The 21,790-nt window shown below is 51.7% G+C and overlaps 1 protein-coding gene across 2 annotated transcripts in view; it reads left to right on the forward strand.

Moving 5' to 3' along the window:
- The first annotated feature begins 80 nt into the window (after window positions 1-80).
- The window catches only part of LOC109888282 (14-3-3 protein beta/alpha-A-like), a 29,769-nt gene continuing 8,059 nt past the window's right edge, over window positions 81-21,790 (forward strand). The window contains exons 1-4 of one of the 2 annotated variants that reach the window (XR_004209136.1): window positions 81-211; window positions 4,958-5,281; window positions 13,233-13,355; window positions 18,723-18,886. Coding sequence is in view for 1 of the 2 variants with exons in the window: in XM_031821267.1 (XP_031677127.1) it covers window positions 4,970-5,281; window positions 13,233-13,371; window positions 18,723-18,886 (615 nt within the window). In the remaining variant the exon portion in view is untranslated. Of the gene's footprint in view, window positions 212-4,957; window positions 5,282-13,232; window positions 13,372-18,722; window positions 18,887-21,790 lie in introns of both variants that reach the window. The other variant, XM_031821267.1, reaches the window with a different exon arrangement.

Raw genomic sequence — 21,790 nt, forward strand, 5'->3', positions numbered from 1 at the left:
GACTGTTTTTATTTTATTTGTTGTGTTCACAATAAATAAAAAACATGACTTTGTGGCTGTGGTAACTAGTGACCCCCAGTGCGTCCCTGCTGCTGGGGTGTGATTGGAGGGAAACCCCGTGGACTCGACATTCAGACCGGTTGTGAGAGAAGCAGCTGTGTAACGTAGCTAGCGAGCCACACCGACAACACCACTAGCCCTTTGCACTCAGGTAAGAGGCCTGTTCTAAGTTTAAAAAAAGTCATGTTAGATTCACGTTTAACAAATGTTTTGATGTATGTATGTGTTCACAATGGATCTTACTTTGAGGGAAAAATAGCGGGTAGTATATGTAACGGTTAGAGATCCAGTTAGTTTTTTGTCAGGTGGCTAACGTTAGCTAGGAATGTAGCTAGCCGAGCCAAAGAACAATAGCTACCTGTTTTGTTTCTTTGGGGGGTTTGTTCTCGCTAGGACAGGTTTTTTTGTGTGCATCTTGTCAGGTTTCGAGTTGGTTTCAAGTAGTTACCTTTTTCTTTTTCTACCTATTGTGGTCGACAATTGCATGTTAGCTAATCTGTTGAATTTAGTTAGCAATAGCAGACATGTAGCTCGGCTAAACCAACTGAGTTTATTCAACATGGGCTTGGTCGGCACAAACCTAGCTGGCTCACTAGCTAAATATAAAACCGTTTTTGGACCCAGTATTCGTCGTTTACTGACTCAAAACAGTTGTTTGATATTTAAAACATGTTGTCGTTGGAATAAACATTAAAAAAATCCCCCGTCGGTTTTTTGGAGGCAGATCACGACCAACACTTTACTCGCATGGATAACTCAGTTAGCGGCCTTGTTAGCTAACTAACTCGTATAAATAAAATAGCAAACCTAATCTGACTATTTAAAACCCTTTCATTTTGATCGATCGTAGCTTAGCTATGTCCCAGGCACGGTTTGATTGTGAGCAATGCCGGGTTCACTAGTACTTTCCGGGTGAGAAATGAGAAACAGTAGTAATACCGTTGTCATTTTAAGGCGGGGACGACATCCTCCCGTTGGCCATTTATAGCGAACTCAGCGATGAATCAATCTTAACGTTGGACATTCAATGTAGCTAACTAACAGTACATGAATTGTACAGTATGTCCATCGCCATCTGTGTGTGTAAATGCTTGCCATTCTGTGCTAATCGTTTACAACAGGTACAACATGGGTGTGGCATGGCAGGGAGTGAATGCACATCCGCGTTTTTCTTTACACGGTAGGAACCAGGCTAGTGTGCTTTCACTGGGGTGTCGTACATATCAGGTCTTAACCTGGATAATGTTTCCAGCGCGAAGGCGCCATAGCGTGTTAGCGGAAATCCACAGTGCACGTCTCACATGACCCCCAAGCCACAGTACCAGTCTAGTCTACATGTGTGTATATATTACGGAATGGAAAATATGGGATTGATTGAACGTGGTACATCAGTGTTGTCTGTAGACCCGTGGGCCATTCTGCATGGTACCAGCAGATGTCGGTTATTGATTCGGTGTAGAACTATTCTCACTGCTGTCTGTTTTGGGCGGTCCTGGTTTATACTTTGCATTTGTTACATTGTGGATCACAACCGCACCTCACTTTCGTTTCTAGATTACATGAAGAACAAACGGCTACGTTTAGTGATATTTAAACTTTTTCTGGTGCTTGTTTTTATTTATTTATCAGGAATTACCCTGAGTTTATGAGTTGTTTGCTTTGGTGCTAGCTATAGGTTAGATTTCCTGGACTTAGTTCCGTGTTGGTGTGGGCAGTTGTCGATTTGAATCCCGAGTCGTGCGCTGGGAATGGAGCTGGTAACTGCAGGGCTTCTGGGTTCAGATTGTAACAACAATCCTTTACCAGTGTGCCCTTGAGTAGGACACTTGCTCTCCGTCCAGGGGCGCTCAACTGCAGCTTTACCCTGTACGACATGCCAACATTTCTCTCCTGTATTGTATCAGCCATTCCAGACACATGCCATGCCAACATTTCTCTCCTCAGTCCCTAGTAACCATGGTTGACATGTTTCTTCTTCTCTCCTCGGGCCCTAGTAACCATGGTGTAGACAGGTTTCTTCTTCTCTCTCCTCGGTCCCTGGTAACCATGGTGTTGATATGTTTAATCTCTCTCCTCGGTCCCTAGTAACCATGGTTGACATGTTTCTTCTCTCTCCTCGGTCCCTAGTAACCATGGTTGACATGTTTCTTCTCTCTCCTCGGTCCCTAGTAACCATGGTTGACATGTTTCTTCTTCTCTCCTCGGTCCCTAGTAACCATGGTGTAGACAGGTTTCTTCTTCTCTCTCCTCGGTCCCTGGTAACCATGGTGTTGATATGTTTAATCTTCTCTCTCCTCGGTCCCTAGTAACCATGGTTGACATGTTTAATCTTCTCTCTCCTCGGTCCCTAGTAACCATGGTTGACATGTTTCTTCTCTCTCCTCGGTCCCTAGTAACCATGGTTGACATGTTTCTTCTCTCTCCTCGGTCCCTAGTAACCATGGTTGACATGTTTCTTCTCTCTCCTCGGTCCCTAGTAACCATGGTTGACATGTTTCTTCTCTCTCCTCGGTCCCTAGTAACCATGGTTGACATGTTTCTTCTCTCTCCTCGGTCCCTAGTAACCATGGTTGACATGTTTCTTCTCTCTCCTCGGTCCCTAGTAACCATGGTTGACATGTTTCTTCTCTCTCCTCGGTCCCTAGTAACCATGGTTGACATGTTTCTTCTCTCTCCTCGGTCCCTAGTAACCATGGTTGACATGTTCTTCTCTCTCCTCGGTCCCTAGTAACCATGGTTGACATGTTTCTTCTCTCTCCTCGGTCCCTAGTAACCATGGTTGACATGTTTCTTCTCTCTCCTCGGTCCCTAGTAACCATGGTTGACATGTTTCTTCTCTCTCCTCGGTCCCTAGTAAACCATGGTTGACATGTTTCTTCTCTCTCCTCGGTCCCTAGTAACCATGGTTGACATGTTTCTTCTCTCTCCTCGGTCCCTAGTAACCATGGTTGACATGTTTCTTCTCTCTCCTCGGTCCCTAGTAACCATGGTTGACATGTTTCTTCTCTCTCCTCGGTCCCTAGTAACCATGGTTGACATGTTTCTTCTCTCTCCTCGGTCCCTAGTAACCATGGTTGACATGTTTCTTCTCTCTCCTCGGTCCCTAGTAACCATGGTTGACATGTTTCTTCTCTCTCCTCGGTCCCTAGTAACCATGGTTGACATGTTTCTTCTCTCTCCTCGGTCCCTAGTAACCATGGTTGACATGTTTCTTCTCTCTCCTCGGTCCCTAGTAACCATGGTTGACATGTTTCTTCTCTCTCCTCGGTCCCTAGTAACCATGGTTGACATGTTTCTTTTCTCTCCTCGGTCCCTAGTAACCATGGTTGACATGTTTCTTCTCTCTCCTCGGTCCCTGGTAACCATGGTGTTGATATGTTTCTTCTTCTCTCTCCTCGGTCCCTAGTAACCATGGTTGATATTTATTATTCTCCTTCCTCAGTCCCTAGTAACCATGGTTGATATTTATTCTTCTCTCTCCTCGGTCCCTAGTAACCATGGTTGATATTTATTCTTCTCTTCTCCTCGGTCCCTAGTAACCATGGTTGATATTTATTCTTCTCTCTCCTCAGTCCCTAGTAACCATGGTTGACATGTTTCTTTCTCTCTCCTCGGTCCCTAGTAACCATGGTTGACATGTTTCTTCTCTCTCCTCGGTCCTTAGTAACCATGGCTACTTTTCTTCTTCTCCCTCGTCAGTCCCTAGTAACCAAGGTTGATATTTATTCTTCTCTCTCCTCGGTCCCCTAGTAACCATGGTTGATATTTATTATTCTCCTTCCTCAGTCCCTAGTAACCATGGTTGATATTTATTCTTCTCTCTCCTCGGTCCCTAGTAACCATGGTTGATATTTATTCTTCTCTCTCCTCGGTCCCTAGTAACCATGGTTGATATTTATTCTTCTCTCTCCTCAGTCCCTAGTAACCATGGTTGACATGTTTCTTCTCTCTCCTCGGTCCCTAGTAACCATGGTTGACATGTTTCTTCTCTCTCCTCGGTCCTTAGTAACCATGGCTACTTTTCTTCTTCTCCCTCGTCAGTCCCTAGTAACCAAGGTTGATATTTATTCTTCTCTCTCCTCGGTCCCTAGTAACCATGGTTGATATTTATTCTTCTCTCTCCTCGGTCCCTAGTAACCATGGTTGATATTTATTCTTCTCTCTCCTCGGTCCCTAGTAACCATGGTTGACATGTTTCTTCTCTCTCCTCGGTCCCTAGTAACCATGGTTGACATGTTTCTTCTCTCTCCTCGGTCCCTAGTAACCATGGTTGATATTTATTCTTCTCTCTCCTCGGTCCCTAGTAACCATGGTTGACATGTTTCTTCTCTCTCCTCGGTCCCTAGTAACCATGGTTGACATGTTTCTTCTCTCTCCTCGGTCCCTAGTAACCATGGTTGACATGTTTCTTCTCTCTCCTCGGTCCCTAGTAACCATGGTTGACATGTTTCTTCTCTCTCCTCGGTCCCTAGTAACCATGGTTGACATGTTTCTTCTCTCTCCTCGGTCCTTAGTAACCATGGCTACTTTTCTTCTTCTCCCTCGTCAGTCCCTAGTAACCAAGGTTGATATTTATTATTCTCTCTCCTCAGACCCTGGTAACTATGGTTGATGTTTATTCTTCGCCCTCCTCAGTCCCCTAGTAACCATGGCTGATATTTATTCTTCTCCCTCCTCAGTCCCTAGTAACCATGGTTGACATGTTTCTTCTCTCTCTCCTCAGTCCCTAGTAACCATGGTTGACGTGTTCCTTCTTCTCTCTTCTCAGTCCCTTATCTCTCTTCTCAGTCCCTTCTCTCTCTCCTCAGTCCCCAGTAACCATGGTTGACATGTTTCTTCTCTCTCTCCTCAGTCCCCAGTAACCATGGCAGCCATGTTTCTTCTTCTCTGTCCTCAGTCCTGAGTAGCCATGGTTGACAAGAGCGAGGTGGTTCAGAAGGAGCTGGTCCAGAAGGCCAAGCTGGCGGAGCAGGCCGAGCGCTACGACGACATGGCGGCCTCCATGAAGGCTGTGACGGAGGAAGGCACCCAGTTGTCCAACGAGGAGCGGAACCTCCTCTCTGTGGCCTATAAGAACGTGGTGGGCGCTCGGCGTTCCTCCTGGAGGGTGGTGTCCAGCATCGAGCAGAAGACTGAGGGCAGCGAGAAGAAGCAGGCCATGGCCAAGGAGTACAGGGAGAAGATAGAGAAGGAACTGAAGGAGATCTGTAACGATGTGCTGGTAAGACGACTGGGGAAGGGGAGGTGCTCTCTCTCGGTGGCTTTGACCCACAGTGAGTTTTCATCCTTCAAAATGCCATATCATTTAATTTCCGCCAACCAGTTTGCTATGTAAAGCTATTGACGAGAGGTGCTACGACTGGGGCTCTCACCCAAACCTTGTCCCTCCCTCCCTCTTGAAATGATTGAGGTTTTCCTGCCTGCCTGGTTAGAGCCCTGGTCTGACAGTAATCAGCTCAGTGTAATTAGCTGTTAGCCAGTTCGTAGGGCCTCGTTCAGCTCGTTAGGCCATTCCTCACCTGTCGGTCCCGTTGTAGAGACACTCTGAGAGGGACAGGTGTCTCAGGTGAGAGAGAGACACCACCTGATTTTTGCCCTAGCACAACACAGCTGATTCAATAAACCAACTCATCAAGCTTTGGGATGTCTCTCTCTCTCACCCAGGGGATGTCTCTCTCTCTCACCCAGGGGATGTCTCTCTCTGTCTCACCCAGGGGATGTCTCTCTCTGTCTCACCCAGGGGATGTCTCTCTCTCTCTCACCCAGGGGATGTCTCTCTCTCTCTCTCTCACCCAGGGGGATGTCTCTCTCTCTCACCCAGGGGATGTCTCTCTCTCTCTCTCTCACCCAGGGGATGTCTCTCTCTCTCTCACCCAGGGGATGTCTCTCTCTCTCTCACCCAGGGGATGTCTCTCTCTCTCTCACCCAGGGGATGTCTCTCTCTCTCTCACCCAGGGGATGTCTCTCTCTCTCTCACCCAGGGGATGTCTCTCTCTCTCTCTCTCACCCAGGGGATGTCTCTCTCTCTCTCACCCAGGGGATGTCTCTCTCTCTCTCTCACCCAGGGGATGTCTGTCTCTCTCTCTCTCTCTCAACCCAGGGGATGTCTGTCTCTCTCTCTCTCACACCCAGGGGATGTCTCTCTCTCTCTCTCCACCCAGGGGATGTCTCTCTCTCTCTCTCTCACCCAGGGGATGTCTCTCTCTCTCTCTCTCTCACCCAGGGGATGTCTCTCTCTCTCTCTCTCTCACCCAGGGGATGTCTCTCTCTCTCTCTCTCTCTCACCCAGGGGATGTCTCTCTCTCTCTCTCTCTCACCCAATCTCTCTCTCTCTCTCTCTCTCTCACCCAGGGGATGTCTCTCTCTCTCTCTCTCTCACCCAGGGGATGTCTCTCTCTCTCTCACCCAGGGGATGTCTCTCTCTCTCTCTCACCCAGGGGATGTCTCTCTCTCTCTCTCTCTCTCACCCAGGGGATGTCTCTCTCTCTCTCTCTCTCTCACCCAGGGGATGTCTCTCTCTCTCTCTCTCTCACCCAGGGGATGGTCCTCCTTCTCTCTCTCACCGGGGATGTCTCTCTCTCTCTCTCTCTCTCACCCAGGGGATGTCTCTCTCTCTCTCTCACCCAGGGGGATGTCCTCCTCTCTCTCTCACCCAGGGGGTGTCTCTCTCTCTCTCTCACCCAGGGGATGTCTCTCTCTCTCTCTCACCCAGGGGATGTCTCTCTCTCTCTCTCACCCAGGGGATGTCTCTCTCTCTCTCTCACCCAGGGGAGTCTCTCTCTCTCTCTCACCCAGGGGATGTCTCGCTCTCTCTCACCCAGGGGATGTCTCTCTCTCTCCTCTCTCACCCAGGGGATGTCTCTCTCTCTCTCTCTCTCACCCAGGGGATGTCTCTCTCTCTCTCTCTCACCCAGGGGATGTCCTCTCTCTCTCTCACCCAGGGGATGTCTCTCTCTCTCACCCCAGGGGATGTCTCTCTCTCTCACACCCAGGGGATGTCTCTCTCTCTCTCTCTCACACCCAGGGGATGTCTCTTCTCTCTCTCTCTCACCCAGGGGATGTCTCTCTCTCTCTCTCTCACCCCAGGGGATGTCTCTCGCTCTCTCTCTCTCTCTCTCTCTCTCTCACCCAGGGGATGTCTCTCTCTCTCCTCTCTCACCCAGGGGATGTCTCTCTCTCTCTCTCTCTCACCCAGGGATGTCTCTCCCTCTCATCTCCTCTCTCTCTCTCTCACCCAGGGTGAATGTCTCCTCTCTCTCTCTCTCACCCAGGGGATGTCTCTCTCTCTCTCTCTCTCACCCAGGGGATGTCTCTCTCTCTCTCTCTCTCACCCAGGGATGTCTCTCTCTCTCTCTCTCTCTTCTCACCCAGGGATGTTCTCTCTCTCTCTCTCACCCAGGGGGTTGTCTCTCTCTCTCTCTCACCCCAGGGGATGTCTCTCTCTCTCTCTCACCCAGGGGATGTCTCTCTCTCTCTCTCTCACCCAGGGGATGTCTCTCTCTCCTCTCTCACCCAGGGGATGTCTCTCTCTCTCACCCAGGGATGTCTCTCTCTCTCACCGCAGGGGATGTCTCTCTCTCTCACCCAGGGGATGTCTCTCTCTCTCTCACCCAGGGGATGTCTCTCTCTCTCTCACCCAGGGATGTCTCTCTCTCTCTCACCCAGGGATGTCTCTCTCTCTCACCCAGGGGATGTCTCTCTCTCTCTCACCCAGGGGATGTCTCTCTCTCTCTCACCCAGGGATGTCTCTCTCTCTCACCCAGGGGTTGTCTCTCTCTCTCTCTCACCCAGGGGATGTCTCTCTCTCTCTCACCCAGGGGATGTCTCTCTCTCTCTCACCCAGGGGATGTCTCTCTCTCTCACACCCAGGGGATGTCTCTCTCTCTCTCTCTCTCTCACACCCAGGGGATGTCTCTCTCTCTCTCTCTCACCCAGGGGATGTCTCTCTCTCTCTCTCTCTCTCACCCAGGGGATGTCTCTCGCTCTCTCTCTCTCTCTCTCTCTCTCTCTCTCACCCAGGGGATGTCTCTCTCTCTCTCTCTCACCCAGGGGATGTCTCTCTCTCTCTCTCACCCAGGGGATGTCTCGCTCTCTCTCACCCAGGGGATGTCTCTCTCTCTCTCACCCAGGGGTTGTCTCTCTCTCTCTCTCTCTCACCCAGGGGATGTCTCTCTCTCTCTCTCTCTCTCACCCAGGGGATGTCTCTCTCTCTCTCTCACCCAGGGGATGTCCTCTCTCTCTCTCTCTCTCACCCAGGGGATGTCTCTCTCTCTCTCTCTCTCTCTCCCCGGGGATGTCTCTCTCTCTCTCTCACCCAGGGGATGTCTCTCTCTCTCTCTCTCACCCAGGGGATGTCTCTCTCTCTCTCTCACCCAGGGGATGTCTCTCTCTCTCTCTCACCCAGGGGATGTCTCTCTCTCTCTCTTCACCCGGGGATCTCTCTCTCTCTCTCTCTCACCCAGGGGATGTCTGTCTCTCTCTCTCTCACCCAGGGGATGTCTCTCTCTCTCTCTCTCCCCAGGGGTCTCTCCTCTCTCACCCAGGGAATGTCTCTCTCTCTCTCTCCTCTCACCCAGGGGATGTCTCTCTCTCTCTCTCTCTCACCCAGGGATGTCTCTCTCTCTCTCTCTCACCCAGGGGATGTCTCTCTCTCTCTCTCACCCAGGGGATGTCTCTCTCTCTCTCTCACCCAGGGATGTCTCTCTCTCTCTCTCACCCAGGGGGATGTCTCTCTCTCTCTCTCACCCAGGGGATGTCTCTCTCTCTCCTCACCAGGGATGTTCGCTTCTCTCTCTCCTCACTCCCAGGGGATGTCATCTCTCTCTCTCTCCACCAGGGGGATGTCTCTCTCTCTCTCACTCACCCAGGGATGTCTCTCTCTCTCTCTCACCCAGGGGATGGTGCTCGCTCTCTCTCATCCAGGATGTCTCTCTCTCGCTCTCAACCCAGGGGATGTCTCTCTCTCTCTCTCTCTCACCAGGGGATGTCTCTCTTCTCTCTCTCTCTCACCCAGGGAGATGTCTCTCTCTCTCTCTCTCTCACCCCAGGTATGTCTCTCTATCTCTCTCACCCAGGGGATGTCTCTCTCTCTCTCTCTCACCCAGGGGACTGTCTCTCTCTCTCTCACCAGGGATGTCTCTCTCTCTCCTCACCCAGGGGATGTCTCGCTCTCTCTCACCCAGGGGATGTCTCGCTCTCTCTCTCACCCAGGGGATGTCTCGCTCTCTCTCTCACCCAGGGGATGTCTCTCTCTCTCTCTCTCTCACCCAGGGATGTCTCTCTCTCTCACCCAGGGGGATGTTCTTCTCTCTCTCTCTCACCCAGGGGATGTCTCTCTCTCTCTCTCTCACCCAGGGGATGCTTCTCTCTCTCTCTCACCCAGGGGATGTCTCTCTCGCTCACCAGGGGATGTCTCTCTCTCTCACCCCAGGGGATGTCTCTCTCTCTCTCTCTCACCCAGGGGATGTCTCTCTCTCTCTCTCACCAGGGGATGTCTCTCTCTCTCTCACCCAGGGGATGTCTCTCTCTCTCTCACCCAGGGGATGTCTCTCTCTCTCTCACCCCAGGGGATGTCTTCTCTATCTTCACCCAGGGGATGTCTCTCTCTCTCTCACCCAGGGGATGTCTCTCTCTCTCTCACCCAGGGGATGTCTCTCTCTCTCTCACCCAGGGGATGTCTCTCTCTCTCACACCCAGGGGATGTTCCTCTCTCTCTCTCTCTCACCCCAGGGGATGTCTCTCTCTCCTCTCTCTCTCACCCAGGGATGTCTCTCGCTCTCTCTCTCTCTCTTCCCAAGGGGGATTGTCTCCTCTCTCTCACCCAGGGGATGTCTCTCTCTCTCACCCAGGGGGATGTCTCTCTCTCTCACCCAGGGGATGTCTCTCCTCTCTCACACCCCAGGGGATGTCTCTCTCTCTTCTCTCTCTCACACCCAGGGGGATGTCTCTCTCTCTCTCTCGCACCCAGGGGATGTCTCGTCTCTCTCTCCTCTCTCCACCCAGGGATGTCTCTCGCTCTCTCTCTCTCTCTCTCTCACCCAGGGGATGTCTCTCTCTCTCTCTCTCTCACCCAGGGAGGTCTCTCTCTCTCTCTCTCACCCCGGGGATGTCTCTCTCTCTCTCTCTCTCTCACCCAGGGGATGTCTCTCTCTCTCTCTCTCACCCAGGGGATGTCTCTCTCTCTCTCTCTCTCTCACCCAGGGGATGTCTCTCTCTCTCTCACCCAGGGGAGTGTCTCTCTCTCTCTCTCTCACCCAGGGATGTCTCTCTCTCTCTCTCACCCAGGGGATGTCTCTCTCTCTCTCTCACCAGGGATGTCTCTCTCTCTCTCTCACCCAGGGATGTCTCTCTCTCTCTCTCACCCAGGGGATGTCTCTCTTCTCTCTCGTCACCCAGGGATGTCTCTCTCTCTCTCTCACCCAGGGGATGTCTCTCGCTCTCTCTCACCAGGGGATGTCTCATCTCTCTCTCTCTCTCACCCAGGGGATGTCTCTCTCTCTCTCTCTCTCACCCAGGGGATGTCTCTCTCTCTCTCTCTCTCACCCAGGGGATGTCTCTCTCTCTCTCTCTCACCCAGGGATGTCTCTCTCTCTCTCTCTCACCCAGGGGATGTCTCTCTCTCTCTCTCTCTCACCCAGGGGATGTCTCTCTCTCTCTCTCACCCAGGGGATGTCTCTCTCTCTCTCTCTCACCCAGGGGATGTCTCTCTCTCTCTCTCTCACCCAGGGGATGTCTCTCTCTCTCTCTCTCACCCAGGGGATGTCTCTCTCTCTCTCTCACCCAGGGGATGTCTCTCTCTCCTCTCTCTCACCCAGGGGATGTCTCTCTCTCTCTCTCACCCAGGGGATGTCTCTCTCTCTCTCACCCAGGGGATGTCTCTCTCTCTCTCTCTCACCCAGGGGATGTCTCTCTCTCTCTCACCCAGGGGATGTCTCTCTCTCTCTCACCCAGGGGTTGTCTCTCTCTCTCTCTCTCTCCTCACCCAGGGGATGTCTCTCTCTCTCTCACCAGGGGATGTCTCTCTCTCTCCTCACCCAGGGGATGTCTCTCTCTCCTCTCACCCAGGGGATGTCTCTCTCTCTCTCTCACACCCAGGGGATGTCTCTCTCTCTCTCTCTCACCCAGGGGATGTCTCTCTCTCTCTCTCTCTCTCACCCAGGGGATGTCTCTCGCTCTCTCTCTCTCTCTCACCCAGGGGATGTCTCTCGCTCTCTCTCTCACCCAGGGGATGTCTCTCTCTCTCTCTCTCTCTCACCAGGGGTGTCTCGCTCTCTCTCTCTCTCTCTCTCACCCAGGGGATGTCTCTCTCTCTCTCTCTCACCCAGGGGAGTCTCTCTCTCTCCTCCTCTCTCTCTCTCTCACCCAGGGGATGTCTCTCTCTCTCTCTCTCACCCAGGGGATGTCTCTCTCTCTCTCTCACCCAGGGATGTCTCTCTCTCTTCTCACCCAGGGGATGTCTCTCTCTCGCTCTCTCTCACCCAGGGGATGTCTCTCTCTCGCCTCTCTCTCACCCAGGGGATGTCTCTCTCTCTCTCACCCAGGGGATGTCTCTCTCTCTCTCTCTCACCCAGGGGATGTCTCTCTTTCTCTCTCTCACCCAGGGGATGTCTCTCTCTCTCTTCTCTCACCCAGGGGATGTCTCTCTCTCTCACCCAGGGGATGGTCTCTCTCTCTCTCTCTCTCTACTCTCACCCAGGGGATGTCTCTCTCTCTCTCTCTCTCTCACCCAGGGATGTCTCTCTCTCTCTCTCTCTCTCACCCAGGGGATGTCTCTCCTCTCTCTCTCTCTCTCACCCAGGGGATGTCTCTCTCTCTCTCTCTCTCTCACCCAGGGGATGTCTCTCTCTCTCTTCACCCAGGGTGGGCCCCAAGGACCGAGTTCGGGGATCCACGTTCTAGATGAGTCAATCATGTGGTTCTAGAGGAGTCGGGTGGTTCAGGGCATTACCCAGGAACCATGTTCAGGGCATTACCCAGGAACCGTGTTCTAGAGGAGTCGGGTGGTTCAGGGCATTACTGCCAAAGGGGCCTTCAACAAAGTACTGAGTTAAGGGTCTGAATACTTATGTTATTGTAACATTTACGGTTTAATTTAAGTTTTCATAAATCTCTAAACCTGTTTTTGCTTTGTCATTATGGAGTATTGTATATAGATTGATGCATTTTAAAAAAGAATTTTTTTAGAATAAGGCTCTAACGTAACAACGTGGACAAAGTCAAGGGGGTCTGAATACTTTCCGAATGCACTGTGTGTATAATATTGGCCTGTTGGAAACTACAACTCCCTACTACATCACACAGCTGGAAACTACAACTCCCTACTACATCACACAGCTGGAAACTACAACTCTCTACTACTACAGCACACAGCTGGAAACTACAACTCCCTACTACATCACACAGCTGGAAACTACAACTCCCTTACTACATCACACAGTTGCAAACTACAACTCCCTTACTACATCACACAGCTGGAAACCTACAACTCTCTACTACTACATCACACAGTTGGAAACTACAACTCTCTACTACTACATCACACAGCTGGAAACTACAACTCTCTACTACTACATCACACAGCTGGAAACTACAACTCTCTACTACTACAATCACACAGCTGGAAACTACAACTCCCTTACTACATCACACAGTTGCAAACTACAACTCCCTTACTACATCACACAGCTGGAAACTACAACTCTCTACTACTACATCACACAGTTGGAAACTACAACTCTCTACTACTACATCACACAGCTGGAAACTACAACTCTCTACTACTACATCACACAGCTGGAAACTACAACTCTCTACTACTACATCACACAGCTGGAAACTACAACTCCCTTACTACATCACACAGTTGCAAACTACAACTCCCTTACTACATCACACAGCTGGAAACTACAACTCCCTTACTACATCACACAGCTGGAAACTACAACTCCCTACTACTACATCACACGACTAGATGTGATTTCCAGAGAAACTGGTGCTGGGGGGTCTAGACCTGCCCTATACAATGTTAGGTGATACCTTTTGCAGAGCTGCAAATGACGGTGCTGTAGACTAGAGCCAACAATTCACATGTAAATAACGGAGTGTGGTGGCTGGGTGTCTGATTTGCATATTTCTAACAAAAACTTGTCTTCCGTCTGTCTCTCTCTCTACAGGGTCTTCTGAACCAGTTCCTCATCCCCAATGCTACTCCGGCCGAGAGTAAAGTGTTCTATTTGAAAATGAAAGGAGATTACTACCGCTACTTAGCCGAGGTGGCGGTTGAGAGGAGAAAGCCGGTAAGCCCTGTGATAAGTCCACTTTGTGCTAGCCAATCAGGGTGTCTGTGTTGTGGGAACAGGAAGACAGGTGTGGTGTGTTTGGGAAAAGGTAGACGTTTGTGTGTTGGGGAACAGGTAGACAGGTGTGTGTGTCCTGTGTTGGGGAACAGGTAGACTGGTGTGTGTGTCTGTGTGTTGGGGAACCAGGTAAGACGGGTGTGTTGTAGTCTGTTGTTGGGGAACAGTTAGAGCGGGTGGTGTGTGTCCCTGTGTTGGGGGAACAGGTAGACGGGTGTGTGTGTCTGTGTTTGGGGAAACAGGTAGACGGGTTGTGTTGTCTGTGTTGGGGGGAAACAGGTAGACTGGTGTGTGTGTCTTGTGTTGGGGAACAGGTTAGACGGGTGTGTGTGTCTGTGTTGGGGGAACAGGTAGACGGGTGTGTGTGTCTGTGTTGGGGAACAGGTAGACGGGTGTGGTGTCTGTGTTGGGAACAGGTAGACGGGTGTGTGTGTCTGTGTTGGGCACAGGTAGACGGGTGTGTGTGTCTGTGTTGGACAGGTAGAAGGGGTTGTGGGGTGGGGAAACAGGTAGACTGGTGTGTGTGTGGTCTGTGTTGGGGAACAGGTCTAACTGGTGTGTGGCTGTCTGTGTTGGGGAACCAGGTAGCGGGTTGAGTGATGCTGTGTTGGGGAACAGGTAGACGGGTGTGTCTGTGTTGGGGAAGGAACAGGTAGAACGGGTGTGGGTGTCTGTGTTGGGGTAGCAGGTAGATGTGTGTCTGTGTTGGTGGGAACAGGGGTAGATGTGTGTCTCGTGTTGGGGAAACAGGTAGGACGGGTGTGTGTGTCGTGTTGGGGAACAGGTGGACGGGTGTGTGTGTCTGTGTTGGGGAACAGGTAGACGGGTGTGGTGTGTCTGTGTTGGGGAACAGGTAGACGGGTGTGTGTGTCTGTGTTGGGGAACAGGTAGACGGGTGTGTGTGTCTGTGTTGGGGAACAGGTAGACGGGTGTGTGTGTTGGGGAACAGGTAGACGGGTGTCTGTGTTGGGGAACAGGTAGACGGTGTGTCTGTGTGTGACAGTAGACGGGTGTGTGTGTTGGGGAACAGGTAGACGGGTGTGTGTGTCTGTGTTGGGGAACAGGTAGACGGGTGTGTGTTTTGGGGAACAGGTAGACGGGTGTGTGTGTTGGGGAACAGGTAGACGGGTGTGTGTGTTGGGGAACAGGTAGACGGGGTGTGTGTGTTGGGGGAACAGGTAGACGGGTGTGTGTGTTGGGGAACAGGTAGACGGGTGTGTGTGTTGGGGAACAGGTAGACGGGTTGTGTGTGTTGGGGAACAGGTAGACTGGTGTGTGTGTGTCTGTGTTGGGGAACAGGTAGACTGGTGTGTGTGTCTGTGTTGGGGAACAGGTAGACGGGTGTGTGTGTCTGTGTTGGGGAACAGGTAGACGGGTGTGTGTGGTCTGTGTTGGGGAACAGGTAGACGGGTGTGTGTGTCTGTGTTGGGGAACAGGTAGACGGGTGTGTGTGTCTGTGTTGGGGAACAGGTAGACGGGTGTCTGTGTTGGGGAACAGGTAGACGGGTGTGTGTGTCTGTGTTGGGGAACAGGTAGATGTGTGTCTGTGTTTGGGGAACAGGTAGATGTGTGTCTGTGTTGGGGAACAGGTAGACGGGTGTGTGTGTCTGTGTTGGGGAACAGGTGGGACGGGTGTGTGTGTCTGTTGGGGAACAGGTAGACGGGTGTGTGTGTCTGTGTTGGGGAACAGGTAGACGGGTGTGTGTGTCTGTGTTGGGGAACAGGTAGACGGGTGTGTGTGTCTGTGTTGTGGAACAGGTAGACGGGTGTGTGTGTTGGGGAACAGGTAGACGGGTGTCTGTGTTGGGGAACAGGTAGACGGGTGTGTGTGTTGGGGAACAGGTAGACGGGTGTGTGTGTCTGTGTTGGGGAACAGGTAGACAGACGGGTGTGTGTTTTGGGGAACAGGTAGACGGGTGTGTGGTGTTGGGGAACAGGTAGACGGGTGTGTGTGTTGGGGAACAGGTAGACGGGTGTGTGTGTTGGGGAACAGGTAGACGGGTGTGTGTGTTGGGGAACAGGTAGACGGGTGTGTGTGTTGGGGAACAGGTAGACGGGTGTGTGTGTTGGGGAACAGGTAGACGGGTGTGTGTGTTGGGGAACAGGTAGACGGGTGTGTGTGTTGGGGAACAGGTAGACGGGTGTGTGTGTTGGGGAACAGGTAGACGGGTGTGTGTGTTGGGGAACAGGTAGACGGGTGTCTGTGTCTGTGTTGGGGAACAGGTAGACGGGTGTGTGTGTCTGTGTTGGGGAACAGGTAGACGGGTGTGTGTGTCTGTGTTGGGGAACAGGTAGACGGGTGTGTGTGTCTGTGTTGGGGAACAGGTAGATGTTTTGATATCAACCTTTTGTGGCGTAATGGGCCGTCTACTTCTTTTATTTTGGGGGGATGTGACAGCCTTTGATGAATCAGGGTGACAGTACTTTAGACAGTGTTTCAGTCCTGAAGGATGTCTGGGGTTGAATTGAATGAAATGAAGTGAAACAACAATTTTTTTGTATCTTCTGTCTAGAAATAACAATCATTGAGTCGTCTTTTTGGACAGCTGATTTGGACAGCTCATTGTCCCCTTTTTTTAAATAGAGGAGTTGCCGTTCTGCGTGCCTCCTTGTCGTTGGCAAAGGGAATTAAATAGTTGATTTCAGGGCCTCCTGGGTGGCTGGTTGGATACCGCGCCATTCATGGAATTATAGCGGCTGGCTCAGCGGCCCGGTAGCGGCTGGCTCAGCGGCCCGGTGGCGGCTGGCTCAGCGGCCCGGTGGCGGCTGGCTCAGCGGCCCGGTGGCGGCTGGCTCAGCGGCCCGGTGGCGGCTGGCTCAGCGGCCCGGTGGCGGCTGGCTCAGCGGCCCGGTGGCGGCTGGCTCAGCGGCCCGGTGGCGGCTGGCTCAGCGGCCCGGTGGCGGCTGGCTCAGCGGCCCGGTGGCGGCTGGCTCAGCGGCCCGGTGGCGGCTGGCTCAGCGGCCGGTGGCGGCTGGCTCAGCGGCCGGTGGCGGCTGGCTCAGCGGCCCGGTGGCGGCTGGCTCAGCGGCCCGGTGGCGGCTGGCTCAGCGGCCCGGTGGCGGCTGGCTCAGCGGCCCGGTGGCGGCTGGCTCAGCGGCCCGGTGGCCACTAGGAGAGAGAGAGAGAGAGAGAGGGGAAGAGAAGGGTGTGGCCTGTTTACTTTGTGATGCAGCAGTAGAGCTGTGGCCCTCTGGTTGATCCAGGGCTTTAGGTTTTCTATAAACCTTACCTTGCCAGGAAACTGACCTCATTGGGCCCTCTGATGCATAGGGGTGTGTCCTACATAATCCTAGTGTTATTCATAGGGGTCATATCGGGGTCATTAGGGTTAGGTGTGTTATTCATAGGAGTCATTAGGGTTAGGTGTGTTCATAGGGGTCATAGCGGGGTCATTAGGGTTAGGTGTGTTCATAGTGGTCATTAGGGTTAGGTGTGTTATTCATAGGAGTCATAGCAGGGTCATTAGGGTTAGGTGTGTTGTTCATAGGGGTCATAGCGGGGTCATTAGGGTTAGGTGTGTTCATAGGGGTCATTAGGGTTAGGTGTGTTCATAGGGGTCATAGCGGGGTCATTAGGGTTAGGTGTCTTGTTCATAGGGGTCATTAGGGTTAGGTGTGTTGTTCATAGGGGTCATAGCGGGGTCATTAGGGTTAGGTGTGTTCATAGTGGTCATTAGGGTTAGGTGTGTTATTCATAGGAGTCATAGCAGGGTCATTAGGGTTAGGTGTGTTGTTCATAGGGGTCATAGCGGGGTCATTAGGGTTAGGTGTGTTGTTCATAGGGGTCATTAGGGTTAGGTGTGTTCATAGGGGTCATAGCGGGGTCATTAGGGTTAGGTGTCTTGTTCATAGGGGTCATTAGGGTTAGGTGTGTTGTTCATAGGGGTCATTAGCGTTAGGTGTGTTCATAGGGGTCATAGCGGGGTCATTAGGGTTAGGTGTCTTGTTCATAGGGGTCATTAGGGTTAGGTGTGTTGTTCATAGGGGTCATTAGGGTTAGGTGTGTTATCACCACCAAGCCAGCTCCAATGATCCTCTAAAGGAAAGAAGTAGAGTAGATTCCTAATGGGTTGTGGGGTTAGTTTAACATTTATAAACTTTGCCTTTTATATTGGGGTGGGGTCCACATTACTTTGGGAAATAAATGATAAATTATACTGTATGGTCCCAGTATAGTGTGTTTGTGGCCAGATATTCTGAATGAAGGCCATCTGAGGCTGGTTCTAGTGACTGAAGGAAGCTGTGAGGGAGGCTGGTTGTAGTGACTGAAGGAAGCTGTGAGGGAGGCTGGTTGTAGTGACTGAAGGAAGCTGTGAGGGAGGCTGGTTGTAGTGACTGAAGGAAGCTGTGAGGGAGGCTGGTTGTAGTGACTGAAGGAAGCTGTGAGGGAAGCCAGTAGAGGATGGTTGTAGTGACTGAAGGAAACCGTGAGGGAGGCCAGCTGAGGCTGGTTGTAGTGACTGAAGGAAACCGTGAGGGAGGCCAGTAGAGACTGGTTCTAGTGACTGAAGGAAGCTGTGAGTGAGGCTGGTTCTAGTTACTGCAGGAGGCTGTGAGGGAGGCTGGTTCTAGTGACTGTAGGAAGCTGTGAGGGAGGCTGGTTCTAGTGACTGCAGGAAGCTGTGAGGGAGGCCAGTAGAGGCTGGTTCTAGTGACTGCAGGAAGCTGTGAGGGAGACCAGTAGATGCTAATCAGAGAGAGAATGTGTGAACAGGAAGTTAAAGCAGGGCTCGGTTCCTCTTCGTGTCAGTCTGTTGTGTTGAGCTGCACAGTGGAAGACGTCGTCTAGTCTCCACCTCTCTGGAACTGGCACAGGAAGTAGACCTTAACTTAATGCTCCTCGTAGGCCCACGGTCCCGCCCACCTTTACCACGACAACCATTGTGATAACGTTATCTCTTTCACTCCCTGACTACAGACGTTACCTCCAGCCCACAACATGCCAGGTTTTTCTTGCTCTTTAGTTTTTCAAGTTGTATTTTTTGGGGGGGGGGGGGGGGGGGGGGTTGTTATCATTTCTAATCTTAAAGACTTAACACTGTCTGAAATTAAAAGGTTATTCATCAAAATGACTGTTGCTGTTATCCCCTTAAAGAGATGTATTTAAAGTAGTATATTCCTCTCTCCTCTCTCCTCTCTTCCTCTCTCCTCTCTTCCTCTCTCCTCTCTCCCTCTCTCCTCTCTTCCTCTCTTCCTCTCTCCTCTCTTCCTCTCTCCTCTCTTCCTCTCTCCTCTCTCCTCTCTTCCTCTCTCCTCTCTCCTCTCTTCCTCTCTCCTCTCTCCCTCTCTCCTCTCTTCTCTCTCCAGCCATCATCGGTAACTCCCAGGAGGCCTATAAGGATGCGTTTGAGATCAGCAAGAAGGACATGCAACCCACCCACCCGATTCGTCTGGGCCTGGCTCTCAACTTCTCTGTCTTCTACTACGAGATCCTCAACTCCCCCGAGCAGGCCTGCAAACTGGCCAAGACGGTATGTGGTTATGAGCCCGTCCAAGATGGCCGCTTGATGATGAGGTTAACAGCTGATAGGGCAGAGAGTCTCGACTGGTGGGTCGCGGGTTGTTTTCAAAGGGTCGTCGGTGCCTGAGTTATAGAAGAAGAAGAAAAAGATTGGTTTGGGACTGAAGTGACCCCTTTATACCTGGGGTCACTGCTCTAGGGCCTTTATACCTGGGGTCACTGCTCTAGGGTCTTTATACCTGGGGTCACTGCTCTAGGGCCTTTATACATGAGGTCACTGGGGTCACTGCTCTAGGGTCTTTATACGTGGGGTCACTGCTCTATGGTCTTTATACCTGGGGTCACTGCTCTAGGGCCTTTATACCTGGGGTCACTGCTCTAGGGCCTTTATACCTGGGGTCACTGCTCTAGGGTCTTTATACATGGGGTCACTGCTCTAGGGTCTTTATACCTGGGGTCACTGCTCTAGGGTCTTTATACATGGGGTCACTGCTCTAGGGTCTTTATACATGGGGTCACTGCTCTAGGGCCTTTATACCTGGGGTCACTGCTCTAGGGCCTTTATACCTGGGGTCACTGCTCTAGGGCCTTTATACCTGGGGTCACTGCTCTAGGGCCTTTATACCTAGGGTCACTGCTCTAGGGCCTTTATACCTGGGGTCACTGCTCTAGGGCCTTTATACCTGGGGTCACTGCTCTAGGGCCTTTATACCTGGGGTCACTGCTCTAGGGCCTTTATACCTGGGGTCACCGCTCTAGGGTCTTTATATCTGGGGTCACTGGGGTCACTGCTCTAGGGTCTTTATACCTGGGGTCACTGCTCTAGGGTCTTTATACATGGGGTCACTGCTCTAGGGCCTTTATACATGGGGTCACTGCTCTAGGGCCTTTATACATGGGGTCACTGCTCTAGGGTCTTTATACATGGGGTCACTGCTCTAGGGTCTTTATACATGGGGTCACTGCTCTAGGGTCTTTATACATGGGGTCACTGCTCTAGGGTCTTTATACATGGGGTCACTGCTCTAGGGTCTTTATACATGGGGTCACTGCTCTAGGGTCTTTATACATGGGGTCACTGGGGTCACTGCTCTAGGGCCTTTATACCTGGGGTCACTGCTCTAGGGTCTTTATACCAGGGGTCACTGCTCTAGGGTCTTTATACATGGGGTCACTGCTCTAGGGTCTTTATACATGGGGTCACTGCTCTAGGGCCTTTATACATGGGGTCACTGGGGTCACTGCTCTAGGGTCTTTATACCTGGGGTCACTGCTCTAGGGTCTTTATACATGGGGTCACTGCTCTAGGGTCTTTATACATGGGGTCACTGCTCTAGGGTCTTTATACATGGGGTCACTGCTCTAGGGTCTTTATACATGGGGTCACTGGGGTCACTGCTCTAGGGCCTTTATACCTGGGGTCACTGCTCTAGGGTCTTTATACCAGGGGTCACTGGGGTCACTGCTCTAGGGTCTTTATACATGGGGTCACTGCTCTAGGGTCTTTATACATGGGGTCACTGGGGTCACTGCTCTAGGGTCTGTATACCTGGGGTCACTGCTCTAGGGTCTTTATACCTGGGGTCACTGCTCTAGGGTCTGTATACCTGGGGTCACTGCTCTAGGGTCTTTATACCTGGGGTCACTGCTCTAGGGCCTTTATACCTGGGGTCACTGCTCTAGGGCCTTTATACCTGGGGTCACTGCTCTAGGGTCTTTATACATGGGGTCACTGCTCTAGGGTCTTTATACCTGGGGTCACTGCTCTAGGGTCTTTATACATGGGGTCACTGCTCTAGGGTCTTTATACATGGGGTCACTGCTCTAGGGCCTTTATACCTGGGGTCACTGCTCTAGGGCCTTTATACCTGGGGTCACTGCTCTAGGGCCTTTATACCTGGGGTCACTGCTCTAGGGCCTTTATACCTAGGGTCACTGCTCTAGGGCCTTTATACCTGGGGTCACTGCTCTAGGGCCTTTATACCTGGGGTCACTGCTCTAGGGCCTTTATACCTGGGGTCACTGCTCTAGGGCCTTTATACCTGGGGTCACCGCTCTAGGGTCTTTATATCTGGGGTCACTGGGGTCACTGCTCTAGGGTCTTTATACCTGGGGTCACTGCTCTAGGGTCTTTATACATGGGGTCACTGCTCTAGGGCCTTTATACATGGGGTCACTGCTCTAGGGCCTTTATACATGGGGTCACTGCTCTAGGGTCTTTATACATGGGGTCACTGCTCTAGGGTCTTTATACATGGGGTCACTGCTCTAGGGTCTTTATACATGGGGTCACTGCTCTAGGGTCTTTATACATGGGGTCACTGCTCTAGGGTCTTTATACATGGGGTCACTGCTCTAGGGTCTTTATACATGGGGTCACTGGGGTCACTGCTCTAGGGCCTTTATACCTGGGGTCACTGCTCTAGGGTCTTTATACCAGGGGTCACTGCTCTAGGGTCTTTATACATGGGGTCACTGCTCTAGGGTCTTTATACATGGGATCACTGCTCTAGGGCCTTTATACATGGGGTCACTGGGGTCACTGCTCTAGGGTCTTTATACCTGGGGTCACTGCTCTAGGGTCTTTATACATGGGGTCACTGCTCTAGGGTCTTTATACATGGGGTCACTGCTCTAGGGTCTTTATACATGGGGTCACTGCTCTAGGGTCTTTATACATGGGGTCACTGGGGTCACTGCTCTAGGGCCTTTATACCTGGGGTCACTGCTCTAGGGTCTTTATACCAGGGGTCACTGGGGTCACTGCTCTAGGGTCTTTATACATGGGGTCACTGCTCTAGGGTCTTTATACATGGGGTCACTGGGGTCACTGCTCTAGGGTCTGTATACCTGGGGTCACTGCTCTAGGGTCTTTATACCTGGGGTCACTGCTCTAGGGTCTGTATACCTGGGG

This window comes from Oncorhynchus kisutch, unplaced genomic scaffold, assembly GCF_002021735.2.
Source record: "Oncorhynchus kisutch isolate 150728-3 unplaced genomic scaffold, Okis_V2 scaffold3951, whole genome shotgun sequence".
NCBI classification, from domain to species: Eukaryota; Metazoa; Chordata; class Actinopteri; order Salmoniformes; family Salmonidae; genus Oncorhynchus; species Oncorhynchus kisutch.